This window comes from Polypterus senegalus, chromosome 1 (genome assembly GCF_016835505.1).
Source record: "Polypterus senegalus isolate Bchr_013 chromosome 1, ASM1683550v1, whole genome shotgun sequence".
In the NCBI taxonomy this organism is placed as follows: domain Eukaryota; kingdom Metazoa; phylum Chordata; class Cladistia; order Polypteriformes; family Polypteridae; genus Polypterus; species Polypterus senegalus.
In genome coordinates, this window is record NC_053154.1 from 3,163,872 (window position 1) to 3,186,204 (window position 22,333).

General features: G+C 39.2%; 1 protein-coding gene across 1 annotated transcript in view; it reads left to right on the forward strand.

Moving 5' to 3' along the window:
* The window catches only part of eif3s10 (eukaryotic translation initiation factor 3, subunit 10 (theta)), a 74,198-nt gene that overhangs the window by 12,827 nt on the left and 39,038 nt on the right, over positions 1–22,333 (forward strand). Inside the window, exons 3-12 of the mRNA XM_039743745.1 lie at positions 2,125–2,261; positions 5,202–5,365; positions 5,515–5,714; positions 7,025–7,233; positions 7,490–7,661; positions 9,070–9,174; positions 15,562–15,660; positions 18,086–18,202; positions 18,405–18,590; positions 20,552–20,899. Of these exons, the coding sequence (XP_039599679.1) occupies positions 2,125–2,261; positions 5,202–5,365; positions 5,515–5,714; positions 7,025–7,233; positions 7,490–7,661; positions 9,070–9,174; positions 15,562–15,660; positions 18,086–18,202; positions 18,405–18,590; positions 20,552–20,899 (1,737 nt within the window). The remainder of the gene's footprint in view (positions 1–2,124; positions 2,262–5,201; positions 5,366–5,514; positions 5,715–7,024; positions 7,234–7,489; positions 7,662–9,069; positions 9,175–15,561; positions 15,661–18,085; positions 18,203–18,404; positions 18,591–20,551; positions 20,900–22,333) is intronic.

Genomic DNA, 22,333 nt, shown 5'->3' on the forward strand with positions numbered 1-22,333 from the left:
AAGTAAAGATCACAGGAGCGCAAACAAATGGAAATTATTACTGGAAAAAGGGAAAATAATCAACACGAACCAGGTGTCATTAAAAAAAAAAAAGCAGGATAAAGCGAGGTCAGAAATAAAAGACAAAGAGCAGAAAACAGTCAAACATCATAAAGAGGTTTAAAAACAAAGAGGGCCAAACACCTGCAGAGCAGGTTAGAGAAAATGAAAAGTGGAATTCAAAAGACTCGTAGAAACACACGCAGAGCGAGAGACAGAATATGAAAGTAGAAAAAAACGACAAAACAAAGAAAGTAAAGATCACATTAGCACAAGGAAAGAGAAATAACAAAAAGGCGAATAGAGATCGAATACATGGACACCGGTGATCTGTCAGAAGTATAGAAATATTGTGAGGCTTTGAAGTTTAAGTGAGAGAATTTCAAAAACAGAGTTTACCTCACATGCTTTTATCGGTTACTTTGTATTAAAAATGATTTACTGCTGATGATGATGAAGATCGTGTTGTCTGTGCTGAAATTCCAAACGGAGACACCTGTCCTGAATTAGGGTACAAAGTCATCAAACACGCGTCTCACTGAGCTCATTAAAAAGATTCAGCACGTTGGGACTCCAAAGATTCCAAATGTTGTTTTTACAGAAGTTCTGAAATAAAAGCGACACTAATGAAGTAGCAACAATTCAAAGAAAACAGAAACTCTTAAAAGTGTGTATCCGGAACAACAAACACGGGGGTTGGCGAGCGAAGCCCCCCAGTCTACATTAAGGTTAAGCATCTCTTTAAAATGCCCCCATCAGAGTAGTTTTGTTGGTCTTGTGTAAATCCTGTAGGCCACTTGCACTGTTTGAGCTCAGTAATACTTTGACTGTTTGTGTTATTTTACTTCTATTTTTACTCAATAAAACCCGTTTTACTTAACTGTTGCTTCCTTTAATCTCATTAGTGAGCGCCTATTAACAAGACCAAGCTAGATCAATAAGACTTTTACAAACGCGTTATTAAAGGGTGCAAAATGTTATCTAATCATCATTATCCTCAAAGTCCCAGAAAATAATGAGAGATCATTTTTTGCAAATGTCGCACAGCCCTAGTTGCTCCTTGGCCCTCCTAATTTGAAGGTACTGGCTGTGTACACTTATCTAAGTTTTTAGTTTTGGGTTTAACCAAATACTTTCTGATAATCTACATTATGAGAGTTTTTCTGATAATTTTCCTTGCAGTCTGAATGAATGGAAATTACATAAACTTTATGCGAAACCAGCAGCAGAAAATCCCACTGTGTATTGCTGCCTGAGTGCCGTAAATGATAATATTGAAATGACAAATGACTGGCGTACAAAGCAAGCTACTGAATGTACTGTACTGTATGCATCACATTAAATACATGGACATAGAAAATGAAAATGACTGAATGAAATGTTGATTTCAGGCTGAGGAGTAGTAAAGGGTGCTATTCTGGGAACAACTATCAGTTCTTCCAGAATTTATTTTGGTGTGAGGCTATTGACCGACTATTGTCATCTGCGTTAACCACCGGCAGCAGCCAGAGCTGATGTGCATTTGTTTGTATGGAGTTTGCTCCACGTGAATAGATACATCGAGGCAGGATGCAAAATGCAACGTTAATAATGCACACAAAGCAGTAGTAAGCTAGGATGTAGAACGTATATAATGATTGATACGCAGATACCAGACTTCCTCATTGGCCCAGTAAAACTCTCACATCAACAAATAGATTCTGTAATCCATCTGCATGATATTTTATTGTGAAACAACCACGTCAGACAAGTGAGTATTGAGTGCTCTGAGTGATGCTTCGATTTCAGCTTTTTAGTTTGTGCATTCAAATTGATGACATTATTAGTGCACCTGTGACCCCACAATGGCCTCTGTGAAGTACATTTGGGAGAGTGGCGGCGTAAATGAATGAAGCAAACAGTGTGCGGTTAAGCCTGTGTCACTTCCAGGCCTGCATATGTTTGCTAAAACCTTGGACTTGTAACTGCAGACTTTATTCAAACCCAAGTATTTGTATGTACTGTTCCGTGGTTTGTGCTCAGTGTAGACGTGCCTTCATTTATTTTGTTTGAAAGTGTGCTTCACTGTACTTATTTGTACAATAGGTGAACATCAAATCCCTGGAGGATGTGGTCAGAGCCTACCTGAAGTTGGCTGAGGAGAAGACAGAAATGGCAAAAGAGGAGTCTCAGCAGATGGTACTGGACATCGAGGATCTGGATAACATTCAGACACCAGAGAGGTAGGTTTATGGTGATTACGTCTGTGCCAAACTACATTTTGTTTACAAATGTGTCCTTTAAGATCCAAGTTCTTTTAAAAAATACTCGGTCCAATTCAATTCAGTTTAATTTTGTACAGCGCAGTTTACAGGGCGCTGGCTGTACTTGTAATATTATATTGACCCACTGCATGCCTAACCTACCTGGATTGGGGTCTCTCTTTGAATTTCCTTTCCCTTTTAGAGAGTCAAGGCTGGGGGGCAATCAAAAGGTAAGGCCTGATAAAGCCCTTGTGTGATTTTCGGCCTATACAAAAATAAAATGGATTGGATTGCTGGCTCAGAGTGCTGTAACAGGTTTATAGGTAACATAAAATAGAAATTTTAAAACTTACTAACTTACACCTAAAGACACAGATTTGCATTAACAGACAGGAAAGCAATGCAATTCAAAACTGATTGCACGTAAATGAAACCTAACAGTATTTCTCCATTATTTCAGATGTTGAACTATGAAATTTATTATGTGAGAGTAGGGGTTAATCTGCCTGTTTTTATACATTGGCTTGTACAGTTCATAAAAACCCTTTCTTGTGTAGCTTACATTTTATATTCAGTCACACGAAGAGCAAAGCCACAGGTTCCAAGTGAAATAGTAGGTTTTTTTTTTCTTTTACCGTATGAATCAGTTAAGTTATAGGATTAATATCACATTTTTCTCCAGAACTAAACAACATTAATTTCTATAGCATATTTTCATATAAATAATGTAGCTCAAAGTGCTTTACATGATGAAGAAAGAGAAAAAAGGACAAAGTAAGAATTAAAATAAGAGATCACTAACATAGAACAAAAAAAAACAAACAAAAAAAACAACTCTAGACGGCTGGAGAAAAAATAAAATCTGCAGGGATTCCAGACCGTGAGACCACCCAGCCCAGTCTAGGCATTCTACCTATCATAAATGTCCTCAATCAGTCCTCATGGAAGGACTTGATGATGACGGTCACGTGGACTTCTGACCTTTAATCCATCAGTGTAGGGACATCACGGTGCTTTGATTAGATGGTGGTGGTGCAGGTCACCACTCCAGAAAACTGGAAAAAGAACAGAAGAGAGAGTAGGGATCAGTATGGATTTTGGAGCCACCATGAATAGTAATGATAATTAATTGAACATACAGAGTATCAAGATTAAACTAAAATGGAGTTATGAGAAGGCCATGTTAAAGTATTGTGTGTTTAGCAGTTTTTTTAAACTGCTCCACTGTATTAGCCTGGCGAATTCCTATTGGCAGGCTATTCCAGATTTTAGGTGCATAACAGCAGAAGGCCGCCCGCCTCACCACGTCTTTTAAGTTTGGTTCTTGGAATTCTAAGCAGACCCTCGTGTGAGGATCTAAGGTTACGATTTGGAGTGTAAGGTGTAAGACATTCCCATATACAAGATGGAGCAGATTATTTAAGGCATAAGCATTATAAGCAGTATTTTAAAGTCAATTCTGAGTGACACAGGTAACCAATGTAGTGACATCAGAACTGGGGTGATGTGCTTGGATTTTCTTTCCCTGGTTAGGATTCTAGCAGCTCCATTCTGCACTTGTTGCAATTGATTTATGTCTTTTTTGGGTAGTCCTGAGAGGAGTGCGTTACAGTAATCTAGTCGACTGAAAACAAAAGCGTGAACTAATTTCTCCGCATCTTTCAGTGATATAAGAGGTCTAACTTTTGTTATTTCTTAAGTGAATAAAATGCTGTCCTAGTGATCTGATTTAATATGTGATTTAAAATTCAAGTCAGAGTCAATAGTTACCCCTAAATTCTTTGCCTCTGTCTTGACATTTAATCCTAATGCATCAACTTTATTTCTAATAACCTCATTAAATCCATTATTGCCAATCATTACAATTTCATTTTTCTCTTTATTTAGCTTGAGAAAATGACTACTCATTCATTCAGAAATGCAAGTAAGACATTGTGTTAGTGAATCAGCAGAGTTGGGGTCATCAGGCGTTCTTGATAAATACAGCTGCGTGTCATCAGCATAGCTGTGGTAGCTCACGCTATGCCCCGAGATAATCTGACCTAACGGAAGCATGTAGATCGAAAAGAGCAGCGGACCCAGGATAGAGCCTTGTGGAACACCATATCGAATATCAGGTGTCTAACTAGACTAAAGGACAGGCTTAAGTCGTATTTGAATTGTGGGGAGTCCTGTTAGATCACAGGGTCTTCTCCTGCTTTTGGACATTTCATTTACATAACCTGTTACTTCATTAAGAGACTGATATTTGGGCTACACTTGTGCATCTCCGTTCTTGGTGTTTATAATGTTAACCTCATGACACTGATGCACACTGCTTAAGCTGTTAAATCTTTTGTTTAACATTAACTAGTTTAATTTTATGAATTGAGTGCATGCCAACTGACATTACTTCATAAGTGGCCTTGTGCAACTTTGCACTGTGCCCTTTCTAAACAAGGCTTGACAGCATGGCACATGTGAGTAAAATGTGAATATTATAGACGAGCGTTGAAAGTAGAAAGTGGCTTATGAGGAATTACATAACCTGCCTGATAAAAGGATTCGTGGGCAAACTTTATTTAAAGTGTTTGTTGAAAATCAACATTTAAAGAATAGCTGTGACGTATCATCATCGTCGACTGGTTCGTGTGGTGCTCATATTGATTTTGTTAGTGCTTGTCTGTTTTTCAGTTACTGAAAATAAAGCTAAATGAACAAACTGAGTATATGCATATGCTAAGATTAATATAACTAATTTATGATAGTCCTATCTCTGTCTTACTAAATTATTGAATTTTATTGGCATTCTTTAAATATAAATGCCAGTTACTGGCTACATGGTCATAAGTCAAAGTGCATAGTTTTAACAAAAAGTGTCCTGGCTTAGGCTACTGGCCATAATGTGTATGCGATCTTAATTGCTTTTTCTATTTCTAGTGTCCTCCTAAGTGCTGTCAGTGGAGAAGATACCCAAGATCGAACAGATCGCCTGCTGCTGACTCCTTGGGTCAAATTTCTGTGGGAATCTTACAGGCAGTGCTTGGATTTGCTCCGCAACAACTCGAAAGTGGAGCGTCTCTATCATGATATTGCACAGCAAGGTAAAAGGCCAATGTGGTGCATTTAAAAAAAAAAAAAAAACTTCTCTTTGGTTGATTATTTAAGTCCCTACAGCAGTAAAAACTCTTTATTGTGTTCTGCCATTTTTCAGTTTTTGATAACACTTTTTTTTTTTTTAATCTTTGTAAAGCCTTTAGATTCTGCTTACAGTACACACGAAAGGCAGAATTTCGAAAACTCTGTGACAACCTAAGGATGCATTTGGGCCAGATTCAGCGTCACCACAACCAGAGCACTGCCATTAACTTGAATAATCCAGAGAGCCAGTCCATGCATTTGGAGACCAGGCTGGTTCAGTTGGACAGTGCTATTAGCATGGAGCTTTGGCAGGTGAGTAAATTCACAGCTGACTGGCATGGGTACCAAAATGGAAAATTTCCAAATGCAACAATAGCATGCATGATGTGAAGAAATCTTTTATCAACATCAACATCATTTACTTACATACCACACTAGAGCGGTGTGCCCCTCTTGCCACCTGTGGTGACCCAATCCCCCCTCGTTAGCTCACTTTGATTGCATTCAGTCCACAGGTATATTCTCACGTGGTCAAAACTCTGGCCCTGAGATTTATCTATAGTTCTAATAAATGCCAGAACTATTGGAGATTGTCTTCTGTACAAGATGAATGGAGATCTACTCGCTGGAGTATTGCCAGTATTTAACTTAATGTGCGGACGGAGTACCGCATCTCCTGCATGATCACCACTCATGATTTTGACAACCGTTGAATGTTAATGCAGTTTTACATTTTGTATACATGTGCCATTACATAGGCTTTATTTAATAATAACAATAACTCTCTACCTCCGTATAGCACTTTCCTCACTACTCATAGTGCGTTCCATGCAGGGATCACCAGGGATGAGGGCCCGTGATGTCCTTACTGCAATGCAAGGCAGCAGTGCTACCACTACGCCACCGTTTGTCAGCTGCTAACACACACACACACACATACATACATATATATATATATATATATATATATATATATATATATATATATATATATATATATATATATATATATATATATATATATATATATATATATATATATATAGTACACCCCCAAAATTCTCGGGGTTACGTTCCTAGAGCACCTGTGAAATGTGAAAAACCGCAAATATTTTGGATGTAGTTAAAAAAAAAAAAGCCTATTTTTATAGTTTAAACCCTAAATATGCTCTGAAAACACTAATTTAATTTCAAACTCCACTTAATACATTACCTAAAAAAAGAATTTACAAAATGAAACGAGGTGTCCTTTGTGCCAGTGATGCGTGTACTTCTGTAACAGATGATCTTTTTCTGTTTTGAACACAGTCGACAGGGAAGCTGCTGTGTATAATCTGAGGGTAGCTTTTGGTCACATCTGTGTCGAGCTACAATGTCCTCCTGCTTAAGCTCTCTTAGAACCTCTGTAACCTTTTTAATTAATATACTGTACACACAAGCTGCTTTATATCCACTTTGCTTCTCATGTTTTCTCAGGAAGTGTGCAAAATTATTTGTGTCTAAATGTCCCTGTTTAGAAATGGATACTATTAAGATTTTACTTGTTAACTCTTGAATCTGTCTAATGTGCTTCAAAATATAGCGACTGTTTTCTATTGAGTTTTTTTTACACTCTGCTATAGGAAGCCTTTAAGGCAGTTGAGGATATCCATGGATTGTTCGCTCTTTCTAAGAAGCCTCCCAAGCCTCAGCTTATGGCAAACTATTATAACAAAGTGTCCACCGTGTTTTGGAAGTCGGGCAATGCTCTCTTTCATTCCTGTACCTTGCATCGTCTCTACCACCTGTCCAGGGACATGAGAAAGAATCTGACTCAGGAAGAAATGCAGAGGTACGGTGAGAACTGAACGTGATGAAGGGATTTGTGTTGGCATAAAGAGAGAGTGCATCTTGAAAACCAAGTTAAAAAAAAGTTTTCAGTGTTAAATGTAAGATTATTGTAGTTTTACACTTGTAAGCTTTCTTAATTTACCATTTTTTATTGTTCTAGTATTCAAATAACTTGTTAAACTTATGATCTAGAAGAATTTGTGCGAGTATGTATTGATCCACTTTGCATTTATCTGTCTTTTTTTTTTTTTTTAAAGAATGTCTACTCGTGTGCTTCTGGCCACACTGTCCATTCCCATCACTCCTGAGCGTACTGATATTGCTCGTCTTTTGGATATGGATGGCATCATTGTTGAAAAGCACAGGCGTTTAGCTACCCTTTTGGGTTTGCAGTCCCCTCCTACCCGTCAGTCTCTTATTAATGATATGGTAAGAGAACTGTAATGTTAACTTCTAACTTATTTCATTAAACAGAAACATAGTTAATTAGACAGATGGCTATCATCTTCTTCTGTCGGCTGCTTCTTCCAGGGGTCGCCACAGCGGATCATGTTCTTCTATATCTTCTCTGTCACACCCACCACCTTCATGTATTCTGTCACCACATCCATAAACCTCCTCTTAGGCCTTCCTCTATTCCATTTGACTGGCAGCCGGCACCTCTATCCTTAACATCCATCTCTCAATATACCCAGCTTCTCTTCTCTGCACATGTCTAAGCCAATGCAATCAAATCAAAATCTTTATTGTCCTTGTAGCAATGAGACGTTGTACAATGAAATTTAGGTGAAATTTTCCAATGCAAAAATAAAATATATCTATATCTATATCTATATATATATATATCTATATCTCTATATATATATATCTATATCTATATATATATATATATATATATATATATATATATATATATATATATATCTATATATCTATATATCTATATCTATATCTCTATATCTCTATATATATATATATCTATATATATCTATATCTATATATATATCTATATCTATATATCTATATCTCTATATATCTATATATATATCTATATCTATATATATCTATATATATATCTATATATATCTATATATATATATCTATCTATCTCTATCTCTCTATCTCTATCTCTCTATCTCTCTATCTATCCTCTCTGACTTTGTCTTCCAACCTGAGCTGACCCTCTAATGTCCTCATTTCTAGTCCTGTCCATCCTCGTGACACTCAATGCACATCTTAACATCTTTAACTCTGCCACCTCCAGCTCTGTCTCCTGTGCCACCATCCCCAGCCCATATAACACAGCTGGTCTTGCTACCATCCTGTAGACCTTCCTTTTCACTCTTGCTGATATCCGTCTGTCACAAATCACTCCTGACACTCTTCTCCACCCTGCCTGCTCTCTCTTCTTCACTTCTCTTCCACACTCCCCATACTCTGTACTGATGATCCCAAGTATTTAAACTCATTCACCTTCGCCAGCTCTACTTCTTGCATCCTCACCACTTCTCTGACCTCCCTCTCATTCACACACATGTATTCTGTCCTGGTGGTCTTACTGATCTCTACCTCTCCAGAAGTAGTCGTTATAAAAACAGATTATTATCTAGTCTCATTATTGATTTAATTTGTATCTGTCCTGCTGTTGCCAGTTTGGCTCTCTTTTCTTGTAATCATTTTACAGATGTGTTGTTTCAGTTCTATTAAGCAGATTTTGGCAATCACAGAATGTTTGCCGAGTTAAGAACAGGATCTTGAATTAGTACTGTTTCTGAAAATGTCATTAAGGAATGTTGTGTGCCTTTTACCAATTGGGCTTTGTCGTCTTCCAATTTAGGTTCGTTATAATTTGCTGCAGTACACTGTCCCGGAGGTGAAGGAGTTGTATAATTGGCTGGAAGTGGAATTTCACCCTTTGAAGCTGTGTGGCAGAGTAACAAAGGTAAAATAAAATTGTAGTCTAAATGGAAGCTAATTATAGATTACTGGGGTGTCTGATTCTCTGTAATTTGTTAATTGGAGCTAACAATTAAGTTGCTTTTATAAAGGTAAATGTTTTTTTTTTTTTTTGTCGTCCTTCAGACTGGCAGAAAGGAAAGGTGTTACCACCCTGACGTAGCCCACTTTGAGTAATCATTAGTTGTGTTTTAATATCCTGTCTTTGACTAAAGTACAGACAGCAGACAGTGTCCTTTGGTGGAGTTTATTACCCAACTTAAATTCTTTTTGCTTAGTTTCAACAAAGCCAGCAGATTTCTCACACTGGACCTGAATAGATGAATTGAGCAGGTCTGCTCTGCACTGCCATAATCTTACAGGACTTTTCACAGGACATTCCAGGGCACAGCTATATGTTCTGAAAATAGCAAGCAGATAATTGGCAAACCCTCTTAATACTACAATTCTCTGTGCAAAGACAAAGAAATGGTACTCACTTCTGCTGTAAGGATTGGTCTTAAAGGAACTTGAACTCACTGGGAGGAAACCAGGGCTGGGCGTTAAAATGATAAAGATGATTATTGTGAAGACCTTCACTCAATAGAAATATGAGACGGTCTATAGAAACTTGATAGCACGCACTCCATCCATGTTTTGATAGACAACATGAAAAGCCAATGATAATGAGAATAGTGCCGCGCCGAACCAATCATATGGCTGAAATAGAGTTACAGCCACATCGGGTTAGGTTGACACAGTCTTGTACTCTCCTTCCTAAATGCAATTTTGAGAAGGCTGCATGCGGGGCAGTATTTGCATGCGTCTTAATTGCTTAGACAAATGAAATAATGAATTCTATATATATTTATAGAACTAATATCATTCAGTTTTAATTTTATTTCCCAGACTCTAGCTCCTGTCCCAACATGGGAGTTGACTGCCTGCTCCTGCCTGCAGTACTGAAAACCAGTCCTTTGTTAACTTTTGAAAGCTGCTTGAGTTTGTTCTGAGGGTTTATACAGGATGTGCTTTTGTCTGTTTATCTGAGGGTTTTTTCTCAACCATTTAAAACCGCTTGAATCTGTGCATATTAAAGGATACAGTGAAGAGGTGGTTTTTTGAGATTTTATTTTGTATTAATACCTATGTTATTTATTTGGAACTGACCAAAGAATTTACTTTGAAATCTTTTTACTGGTCAGAAATGAGTGTCTTTGTTTTGTATTATCTTTTGTAGTCATTTGGAATTGACCAAAGAATATAGTTGTGCAGTTGTGTAAGACTTGAAGGTTTTGACTGGTCAGAAGATGTATGGACATATGTAACAGTACATTTGTCATGTTCAACTTCTCACAGTTAATAAGTAATATTTAAAATAAAATTAATCTTCTGATGTCTTCACACTTAGGAGTAAAAAGAAACCTTTAAGTGTGACAAAAATAGTGATTTGATTTATATCGTGATGCGTATCAATTTCGACTGATATGGAAAAAGACAATTGTGATAAGATTTTTTTCCCATACTGCTCAGCCCTGGAGGCCACTCTCAGACATTCTTGCTTTCAGTGCCGTAAAAAATACTTCTGAAAAGACGACTTAGAAGTTCGAGTATAATGTCCGTGCAGAAGTTCGAGTATAATGTCCGTGCTTTCAACAGCTCAAGGTGGTCTGATGTAACAAAACACAGGGATATTGTACTTTGCAGTTAATTATTGAACAATATTCAATTGGCGCACTCATTCCCTAGGGTGGAAGTCTTAAGTATTTCTGGCTTCAATGCCTGGTGATTCCCCATTTGGTTGAAACAGCGTCTAAAAATGTAAAATTGCTCAGGTGTTTGAGATTGTTCTTCCCTTGTAATAATTATGTTCAGGTTAGCATCATTCTTGGTTCAAGTGGTCTCACTTTCTATTGAGTTTTGTACCTGATGGAGCTTAGGGTTGTCTGTATGACAGCAGAGTAGCCTTAAACCACAATGCTTCAGTATGCATTAAACGCGGTGTCTCATTCAGACACTGTTGTTTGTTTTTCTCCTGCTTTCCCCTTTGCCAGCTTTCTGTTACTCTTCAGAGCTCATTCCAGAAGTCTTGTTCTGTGTTTCTAGCTTCTCTGAGAGCAGATCTTTATTCTGTCCTGTCATGCAGTCCAGGCTTGTACATTTCTTTTGGACAGTTGATCGTGTTGGTTGATTCCCTATTTGTAGACAGTTTTAAATCCCTAAACACCCTCCATACTTACTGGCCTTAAAAGAGAACTGCCCAAATCATTCTTTGCTTTTTTTGTATATGAACCGATTCGGCACTGCTGAATGAAAAGCCATGTCTCACTTTTAGCTACACCACAGCCCCAAGTTCTGTTAAAGTGAAAATGCATATTTCTCTGTGGAGAACTCGCACTATGATCACCTTGGTTTGTATAAGCCACATGAAGGCGACTATGCCAGTCCACGCATTTTGAAAGAGCATTTTTAATAAAATGTCACATACAGAACCACATGACTCGTAACCTCTCCCAGATTTGTCACCTAAAATGTTGTATTTGGGCGGACACGGAAAAGGCTTTAACAGTAAGGTTTGCTCAGATTTGTCAACACCAATGTATGATTGGCAGTGAAAAACACCCATAATTTGTGTTGATTTGGTTGCCCCTGATGCTGTGTATAAATCAGGATGTTTTTGTAGGTTTCCTAATCAAGTTACTCATCAGCAGAGTAACTGTAGTAAGAGAGGATCTCCATTTGAGACCCCCAAAAGACTGTTGCCAGACACCTGAGACATAGCAGTGTAGTAAGAAATCAAGAAACATAACGGAGTACAGTTTGTTCTTTCCTTACAAATGTACCATTAACACTGCTTTAAGTGACCTGTAAGAGTCGCCTCAGACTGGACACAGACAATGTGCTTGTGGTTCTAAGGCCAGTACTAAACTCGTATAATAGCTGGGATTAATGAATTTGTCAATAGAAACTAAACTGTTTGGACGAAGATGCATCTTTTTCCATATTGGATAATCGACTGTATAATAAAACACTAAGGTATGTGCATCCAGTTCCACTGAGCAGTCTGATTGGTCAGTTTGGCTTTGGTGACACAACAAAAGAGGAAGTGTGAGATGTACAAGAAGGAGTAAAGGCACACGCTGAGAGTCTGGAAAGTATAAAAAGAAAGACGAACAATATCAAATCACACAAAGTAAGAAAGGCGCATCGAAAATAACAAGAGTCTGAGCAGCGGGCTTTACAGGAACAGGCATGAGAGGGGGAGCGTCAATGAAGAGAGGTCCATACATGCAAATACGGAGGAAAGGCGCTGAAGATACATGTAGGGCAAGAGAGAGCAAATATTTCTAACTTGTTGTTACCTGTCTGTGTCGGCTGACATGGCTAGTAAAGAGTAATAAAGAGTAAAACCAGACCTGAGCTGCTAGAAAGAAAAAGTGAGGTTATTGTAAATGCAAGGGAGCTTAGTAAATTAAGGCTAAAGGTGAACCATCTTGTTGGCTACAAAAAGAGACACATGCGGTAGTAATTAATATTGGGACCCTTGAGTTTCACCAAGATCTCCCCCCAGTTTTAGGGTTTGTTTTCTTTGTTTGTCCTTATTATACTACTATACTGTCCTTGTGGTATTTTCTTTGTTGAAACCAGCATTTTTTTACATTTTTTTATTTTGTTTAAGTTAAAGAAAGACGGGCAAAATAGTGACTCTGGACACACCTGCTGAATTTGAAGTTAGTTCTTGGGTTAACTAAGTGAGGATTCTTTTTTTAACAGCTACAAATACAGGTAAAGTTCTGTTACAACGAACTCCCAGGGGCCTAAAAAATATTTCGTTGTAACGAAAATTTTATTGTAATTGAGATTCTGTATTTGTTACCATAGTGATTTCTTTAACTTATGCCCAGGCATTTGCAATCACTTCAATAGCTTCTTTCATGTTAATTTTAATCTCCTCCTGCCTACAAGTTATGCTGACAAGAATTTTTCTCAGCATTTCCTTGCCATAATACACTTTCAGGGTACGAATGATGCCCATATCCAAGGGCTGAAGCACTGCTGTGCAATTGGGTGGGAGGAATTCAACACGAACATTATCTAAATGTGGAATCATGTTGTGGGCAGCACAGTTATCAGTCAGGAGCCAAATCATCCTTTTCTTCTGCTTTATATTGTGAGGTTTCTGAACAATTTTGGGATTCCCCCCCACTCAACGTGAACGACACGCTAAAGTGCGTCCCGAAGCGCGATTGCAGCCTCTGTGGAAGATTGTTTGTCCATTGCTGTGGCAGGGCTATTACAGGCTCACAGTGCTACAGTGAAGCACCACAGAAGCAAATCCTAAAAGAACAGGGTCGCACTACAAGTCCCCGTCTTGCACCCCAAAACATGAGGCTTAGTCTCAGTACTTTAGCAAAACCAGCTTTATTCAGCTTGAAACAGGAACGACACAGTTATTTATTGTAGTGTGATCTGCCACTCTGCTATACACAGACATAGCAGTCAGGCAGGGAGGGTCGTGGCCAGGTCAGTGACCAAGTAATCCTGTTATCTGCATTTACAATGTCTGTACTCCTGACATTGCATCGCCCATCCAGATGTTTTCTGTTTACCTCGGTGGAGTGACACGTAGCATAGCTGTGAGCCTGCTATTGCCCCGTACAGACGCGGAGGTCGCACTTCAGGACACTCTTCGGCTTGTTTTCTAGTTAGGGGAGGTCCCAAGAGAATTTACAAACCTCAGATTTTCTTGAATGAGTGCTGCACTAATAGGAATGTCTCTTGAACGAGCATCACTGAACCACATAAAAACTGCTTTTTCGAGGTCTTCATATGCAGCAGTTCACATACGTTTGCAACCTGAGATTTTTCTTCTTTTTTTGCTCAGTCTTTCAAGAAAGTTGACCATGTCGATGGTGAAATTCCGACTTCACTGGCAACGCCTTTTTTCCTTTTGCCACAAATGAGACCCGCTAAAAATGTGTTTTTTTTTCTCTCTCTAATATGAACTGTTATTGTTTTTTCATGTCTGCCGTTTCAATAGGAGGGTGACAATGAGTTAAATTTCAATGGATGTTTTTCAAATGTTGATGAGTGATAAGCAAAAGGGTATCACTGAAAACTGCAGGAAACAAAAAAGGCAAAAAAACAGCATTAGGAAAGTTCAAAGAAAGAAAAAACAAATGACAGCGTTTGTGTTTGGGAGCATTGTGCACAACTGAGCTACGGCCACAGAACTAACTGCTCTGCGGATGATTCATTCAGGCATTTCAAGGGCACTTTGTTGTAATGAAAGTATCTGCCGAATGGACTTCGTAGTAACGAGATTTCTATAGACTCGCGTCATATGGGGAAACTGTCGGGACCATAAAAATACTTCGTTGCAATGAAAATTTTGTTGTAAAGATGTTCGTTGTAATGGAATGTTACCTGTATATTCTGTCAGTGCGTCTGTGGGTTTTTTTTTTTTTTTTAACCCTTCATATTCTGGTATCTTTTAAAATGCTAATTTGCATTCCCAGTTTTCATCAACTTTGATGGCCCATTTCTTCCAGCACTCTAATCATTCTTACATAGTCTGGGGAATTTAGTAGCTGCGATAAAAGCCAGTTCAGAGTTAACTGTTCCATGTTATTTCATGCAGTGCAGCTCCATTCTCTTCTCTTCCACGCCTACAGCCTTGTTACTACAGAACTTTTTGACCAAGACTACTTCAGTCATTTTTATTTTTGGTCCCCATCTCCTTTTCTTACCAACTGTCACGGCTTTTTATTATTTTTATTTTTTTTTTTTTGGATGAGTTTGCACCATTCCGCCAGATCCAATGACCCACAAGAAAGCAGTCAGAGAGGGTCTCTTAATGATGTTTCTCATTGCAGGTGTCCGCTTACAGGACCTCGTCATTAGCTAGTGGTTTCCATAAACCCAGCACTCTTAGAAGCTGTCTAAATGGCGACAGTGTGGTCGGGTGCATCCTCTTTGCTTTAGTTCTTCTTGATGCTTCTAGAACTTGATTGCAGTCCACCTGTGGCCAGTTGAATTAACTGAACATTTTTTTAGAATGGCCCACATGTACCTGTGGTATAGAGGGTCCCACAATTCACACTTCAGGTCAGGATAAAAACCAGTCCATGATGTTTGTGTCCTTGATGTACTCCTGAGTAAAGAATAGAAAGATGATTCATTTCTCAATAGTGGTGGAGTTTACAGGGCCGTTATTGCGGCTCGCACAGAAAACACGTGCAACATTTTAATGGAGGTGTGGCAATAATGGAAATGGCGTTTTTATCTTTGACTACACAGAAAATTGAAAATATTCAAATTCTAGTGAATGTTATTGTGAATATTAGGAATGCAGGGTTTTTGAAGTGAAACTGTTATTTTTGTTTTAAAATAGGTTTTGAACTGGGTGAAGGACCAGACTGAAAAGGAACCTGAGCTGCAGCAGTATGTGCCTCATTTACAGAACAACACCATCCTCCGTTTACTCCAGCAGGCAAGTTCTTGAAATATCAGGGATTAAGATTCAAGTGCTAAAAAACTGTTAGTTTGTCATTTGTATTTTGTTTCATATTTGTTAATATGTCAATGTCTCTTAACCCAAGGATCATATCATAGTAAACTGACTTGGTTTGGGCAGAATTGGACTTTAAAGTGCTTCTAAATGTCTGTAAAGTTACCTTTTTAGTTTAAGTACCAATAAGCAGCATTTGTGGATTAAATGACATATTGCCGTTGATGTAAAAATCTGTCTGTCTTTTAGGTTTTTTAGTTCTAGGGTGTTGTACCGTATTTGCCATTATGGATGTAGTGAGACGTCAAGCAAAATGACCCTTTTATTGGCTAACTATGAAGATTACAGTATGCAAGTCTGAGGCAGTTCAGGCTCCTTCTTCATGCGAGATGTTAGAAGGGCCCCGCGTTGCCTTGAATGCTTGCATGTTGTAATCTTTTTAGTTGGCCAATAAAAGGGGTCATTTTGTTTGACGTCTCCCTTCTAGTCTTTGCAAACAAATGTAATGCATTAGTCATTGATAGCTATTATCAGGTGCCTTAAGTTGCACAGGTGTGTAAACACACATTTAAATGAAAAGTCACCCCTTTGACCCACACTGAAAGATTTAACTGGCATTATTGACATGAAACATAAACGCCAGGCTAAAACTGTGTATGAGACCGGGCCCTCGCTCAATTGTAAGACATCTTCAGACGGGTTTTTATAATAAAACCTCACAGTTTGGGGAGGAGGCTCAGATTGAAGATGACATGGATAGAAATGGTAGCATGTTCCAGTACAAGAATGGTTTTTAACACCCAAGGATGGTTCTGAAGGGCCTACTCCCCAAACTCACTAAACCTTTGTGATAACTGAAAAGAAAGATTTGTTAAGATGAGGATTGTTTGTGGTGGGCCTGGTCACACAGATTTGGACAACTGCTTTCGAAGAGGAATGTCTGTGCTGCCTTAAACCTCAAATTCAGTTCCACTTATTTTTGTGTAAAGGCCCTTTCACCAAATACAGGCTCAGTGTGCTGTAGCAGTTTTATATTGAAAAATGCCATTACAGACTTCACTAATGAGAAGTCAAGCAAAATGACACCTTTTAGTGGCTAACTGAACAGATTACAATATGTAGCTTCTCAAGGCAGTGCAGGCCCCCTTCTTCAGGCTGGGCCTTAGGTGCCTTGAAAGCGTGCATATTGTAATCTGTTCAGTTAGCCACTAAAAGGTGTCATTTTGCTTGACTTCTCATTGTATCCATAATGGCTAACACAGTACAACACCCTACTACTACAAACTTTACTAATTAGATAATGCATACACATAGGTGTAGAATAAGAACACAGAGTAAAACAAAGCAGTTCTAAACTGATTAATGTAAATGGGACCAAACAAAAGTGTGTCCATTCATATTATTAATAGTTGAGGTCTGTCTATCTGACAAAGGAGGAGAGGAAAACAAACCCTAGTCATGAGCCTCACTGGTGAAAATGCATACTGTATCTGGTGGGCCTGTGTCAGACACTGGTAAAGTCCTGAAGACCATTGCCAAATGGTCGCCCACCCCTCCTGGGGCATTCTGCAGTGTAAGGCTTTTCTGGGCTGTCTTAAAAAGACAACAGAATCTTTCATCCTTTTGTTTCAAGGTTCCTAGTATCTCAGGGGGGTCTTCACCCAAGGATAACAAATAAGAAGTAGTGCAGTGATACCGAGTGCCCAAGCAGGATGAAGAGATAGTAGCACTTTATTTGGCAAGATAAGAAACGGCATAGAGGAAAGTTAGAAATGGTTAATAAACATTGACATGCTTGTATTTTTATGCAAATCATTACCAGAAATGTAATGTGCATAGCTAATCAGTGGTTCTAATTAGGTTATGCTCAACTAAAGTGGCGAGTTCCCAGCCTGGAGACCGAAGGGGCATCCCTTATATAAACAGGCAGATTGTTCCACGGCTTTGGGTCCCTGAAGCTAAAAGCTGGACCTCCCACTGTTTTTGTTAATCCATGAAATGCTTAGTAACTTGGCACCTTGATCTTATTGTTTGCTCCATCTGTATTCTCTCACTGTCTGTTGATTACCTGCAAGTTGTTCTTTAGTATGTAATTAATTCATTTGCCTGCGGTGACATCTTGAATAAAGCGGCTGAAAAGAAGCTCACTGGCTCCAGAACATGCAGTACCTCTTAAAATTGTGCAGAACTCCTACGTTAAAGAAATCTGTATACTCGCTGCCGGTCCTCATTTCTCTTGGCTTTATTAAATCAAGGAAGACGGGTGCTGTAGGTGTTCCTTTAAAAGACGGTGGGTTGTTTCTGTGTAGCATTACGTGAGGTACCCTACAAACAACATGTGGCGCTTGAAGTGTTTACCCCTCTGATTTTGTATTTATGTGTGTATTTCTTGTTACTTGGTACCCAGGTGGCTCAGATATACCAGAGTATAGAGTTTAGCCGTTTGGCTTCCCTTGTCCCTTTTGTGGATGCTTTCCAGTTAGAGCGGTCAATTGTTGATGCAGCAAGACACTGTGATCTTCAGGTAAGAAAATTTAAGCTTGGTTTCTAAGATTGAATTGTTCTTTAAATTGTTTCTGTTCTAAACCAGCGTCTAACGTGGGGAAAAGAGTGCGGCCTGCTCTCGGATATGAAGTGGAAAATGTATAAATATGTTAATTAGTGTAGAGTGTTCTTGTATGTTTTTTTTTTTTTTAAACTCGCTTATCTTTATTTTGCACTTCTAGGTGCGTATCGATCACACATCTCGAACACTGAGTTTTGGGTCTGATCTGAACTATTCCACCAAGGAGGATTCCCCCGTTGGCCCCTTCCTTCAGAACATGCCTTCTGAGCAGATAAGAAACCAGCTAACCGCTATATCTTCGGCCCTGTCTAAAGCCATTGACATTATCAAACCAACAAGTATACTGGTAAGGTTGACGTTACATTCCATACATTACAAGCCAAATTCGTCTTATTCCGGTAGTCATTCTCAGCTTTCTCTCATGCAGTCACTTTGTACATTAGGCAGATGGTGTGCTATGCTAATATACAGAAATTTCACTACATTACTTTGTTTGGAGAAGAGTGAAAAATTTCTGTTTTGTAGTTCTGCAATCAGGAATTCTTCATGTTTAATGTCCAGACTTCTAGAAAATGTGTGTGGGGTGGTATTTGAGTCAGTGGTGGTCTTTGTCAGAGCCTTCATGCTCCTTTGTTTTAGATGGCGTCAGGCGCCTTGGCCATATATTTAGCTCTGTCTAATTGGTTTCTATACTATTGCATGCACTTTATAGTTTAATGAAATTTGAGCTGGAGTAACTTGGTGTCCAAGTTAATTTGTCTTCATGTGCTGTCAGCAGTAGAACATTAGGACACTCTAGACGAGAACAGTCCATTCAGCCTATCAAAGCTTGCAAGTCCTCTCCACTTATTTCTTCCAACAAAACATCAAGTCGAGTTTGAAAGTCCCTAACGTCTTACTGTCTGCCACACTACTTGGTCACTTATTCCAAGTGTCTGTGGTTCTTTGTATGAAGAACAACTTCCTCATGTTTGTGTGAAATTTCCCCTTCACAAGTTTACAACTGTGCCCCCGTGTTCTTGATGAACTCTTTTTAAAGTCACCGTTTTGATCCACTGGACTGATGCCCTTCATCATTTTAAACCCTTCAGTCAGGTCTCCTCATCTCCTTAAGGCTCAGTTCTTTTAATCTTCCCTCATCACTTGTCCCCTGTAGCCCCCAGTAATCAGACTAGTCGCTCTTCTCTGGACCTTCTCTTGTGCTGTTATGTCCTTTTTGTAGTCTGGAGACCCAAACTGCACCCAGGACTCCAGATGAGGCCTCACCAGTTTGTTATAAAGCTTGAGCAGAAGCTCCGGTGACTTGTACTCCACATATCAAGGCACTATACAACCTGACACTCTTTTAGCCTTCTTAATGGCTTCTGAACACTGTCGGGAAGTCGATAGCTTAGAGTCCATTATGACTCCTAAGTCCTTCTCATAAGGTGAGAGTAGTTTGGAGTTTAAGTTGGTAAAAATGACTTTACAGCAGGTGTAGGGTAGGGACACACCAGGATGTTTTGCATGTGGACAATACTGACAGTAGGGCACACCAGTCGTGAGAGTGTTGGCACTCTCCTCTTCTGCACGTACACAAAGGGTTAAACCATTGCTGACAGCATATGCTCGGGACAAAAGCCGTCCTAACCAAAAAGCACATTTAGAGTTCATTTCAATCGGAGACTCATCCATTGTGACTTGCACCACTGCATGCTTCGAAGTTCTGTTTTTACTGAAGAGAAGAGACTTTATCTGGGTTGCTTTGTGAAGACTGAGGCAAAATGCAAACTCCTGAAGGTAGAAGTGCATCTCAGCAATGTGGGCTGTAGTCCATAGACTAGCTTCATGTAAAGATACAGAGTGAGGGGATGGAGTTTCACCCAGTATGCCTCAGAAGCACAATAAGGGTCATAGTGCAAAACTGACATGAAAACCATGTTTGGGAGATACTGGAACTGAAGGCCGGCCTAAATACGCACATTTTCATTGTCTCTTTCTCTGCCTATGAGGATGGAGACATTTCTTGTGTGCTAGAGCAACAGTGAAGGTTAATTAGCAGTACTGGTGCACTTTAATGCCTTTGCTGCCAGTCATCTTCGTACATTGTAATTTATTTCTTTCAAGCGGTGATTGTTTCAGGAAATACAATTTTTGATTTGTTTCGTTATTATTTTTGAAGTGGTGTCTGTTTTCCATTTGAATATGAGTGCTTCATGCTAATACTCAGGTAAATGGGTTCCTCAGTTTTCATTAAATTCACATTTTTCCCCAGATTATTGTTGGATTACTGTCACTTTCTCATAGTATGACTTCTTCCTTTTGCAGCAAGAGCGAGATGAGCGCCATCAACAGGCAATCACAGCCTATTTAAAAAACTCCAGAAAGGAACACCTTCGAATCCTTGCTCGCAGACAAACCATCGAGGAGCGTAAGGAACGCCTTGAAAGCCTCAATATCCAGAGAGAGAAAGAGGAATTGGAACAGAGAGAGGCAGAGCTGCAGAAAGTACGCAAGGCCGAGGAGGAGCGACTGCGTCTTGAGGCGAAAGAGCGGGAGAAGGAACGCATTATGCAGGAGCACGAGCAAATCAAGAAGAAGACCGTGCGAGAGCGCCTTGAGCAAATTAAAAAGACAGAACTGGGAGCCAAGGCCTTCAAGGATATTGACATTGAGGTACGGACATGGCTGTGTTTCCTTTTTGGAGGCGTCGTGTAGCTGACATTTGTTTTGTGCACAGCTTTCCATTTAAGTCCATTGCTTTAGTCTCAGATTCCACAGTCCTCTGAAGTTCACACTCAACAATGAATCCTACTTCAGGTCATCTACCATTAAAGGGGAAACCCATGAAGGTCCAATGATGGATCCGTCTTTGGATACTAAGAAAGGGGGTGAGGGGAAGGAGGGAGACTAAAATCCAGATCGTCGCAGTAGTGACCTGAACTAGTCAACCCTGTGCTAAATCTGGAATCTTGGCTTTTTTTTTTTTTATTTTATTCAAATCAAGTAACATTCCATACAAATAACTCCAGTTCCCGTCAAAATGGCTGCTATGAAAAAGGCCCATTAGTGATATGAAAGCCTGTGATGCCACCTATAAGTAATGATATCTTCTCGGCAGTGACCAGATTTTCCGGAGATGTTCATGACATCGGCTAGCTTTAGTAAAAAAATAAACCAATTTTAAAATGTATTTTTTTCACTGTTCAATTTTTAATGTTATAATTGCTCATAACATGATGATTTTTCATTCTGGGGATAACCTAATATTTACCCAAAATACAGAGCTGGAAAGGAGCTTTAAAACGATATGAGGACCATTTCTGTGCATCTTAAATTTAGAGAAATCTAGCCAGTCAACGTCATAATAATCCCCTGCCCCATTAAATTCAAACTTTGTTAGCTCAAGTCTCCCTTTTAATTGATCCAAGACGTGTGCAATTTCAATTCCATGGGTTACTCATATGACCAAATCAGCAGCGGTGACGATGAGGTCCAAAAGTGTGATGATTTGACATAGAATTACCCAGGTGGATCATTTCAAAATGTGGTGGTCCTGTAACTAAAGGGTCTGCCTTCTTCACTAATATGTTACATCATTTTAAGCAGGCCTGCATTATGAGATCGCAGTGTACACCTCCGAGTGGAAACATTAAGATCTTTATGAGGAAAGTCTATTGAATGAGTGAAAAAAATAAAAAAGAGACGGCAACAAATATTGAAAAATCTAATTATAAGCCAAAATAGTTAAACAAAAAATATCTGTGTGACCACCTCGCACTTGTTTGTTTGATGCGCCCCACGTTTGACTTTTCATTGTGCGATCCTGTGCTCCGCGTTGAGCAGGCTTAGGCTCTGCCTGCTGTATTCTGTTGCCTGTGCACCCTCAGCTGTATGTATTGTGATCGGAGAATGCCGTGGGCTTTAGTGGCATTGTAATCACGCAGCGAACCAAGCTTTATGAAAGTCCAGCGCCTCCTTGCTAACTTTGTCCGGGCGCTGACCTTGCTTTGCAGTCGACTTATTTACATTTGTGATTTCCGCAGCCAGTAGGTGGTGTGTGGATGACAAAGGAGTCCTGTTTGGCAGCATATTTTATGCTGCTTGTAT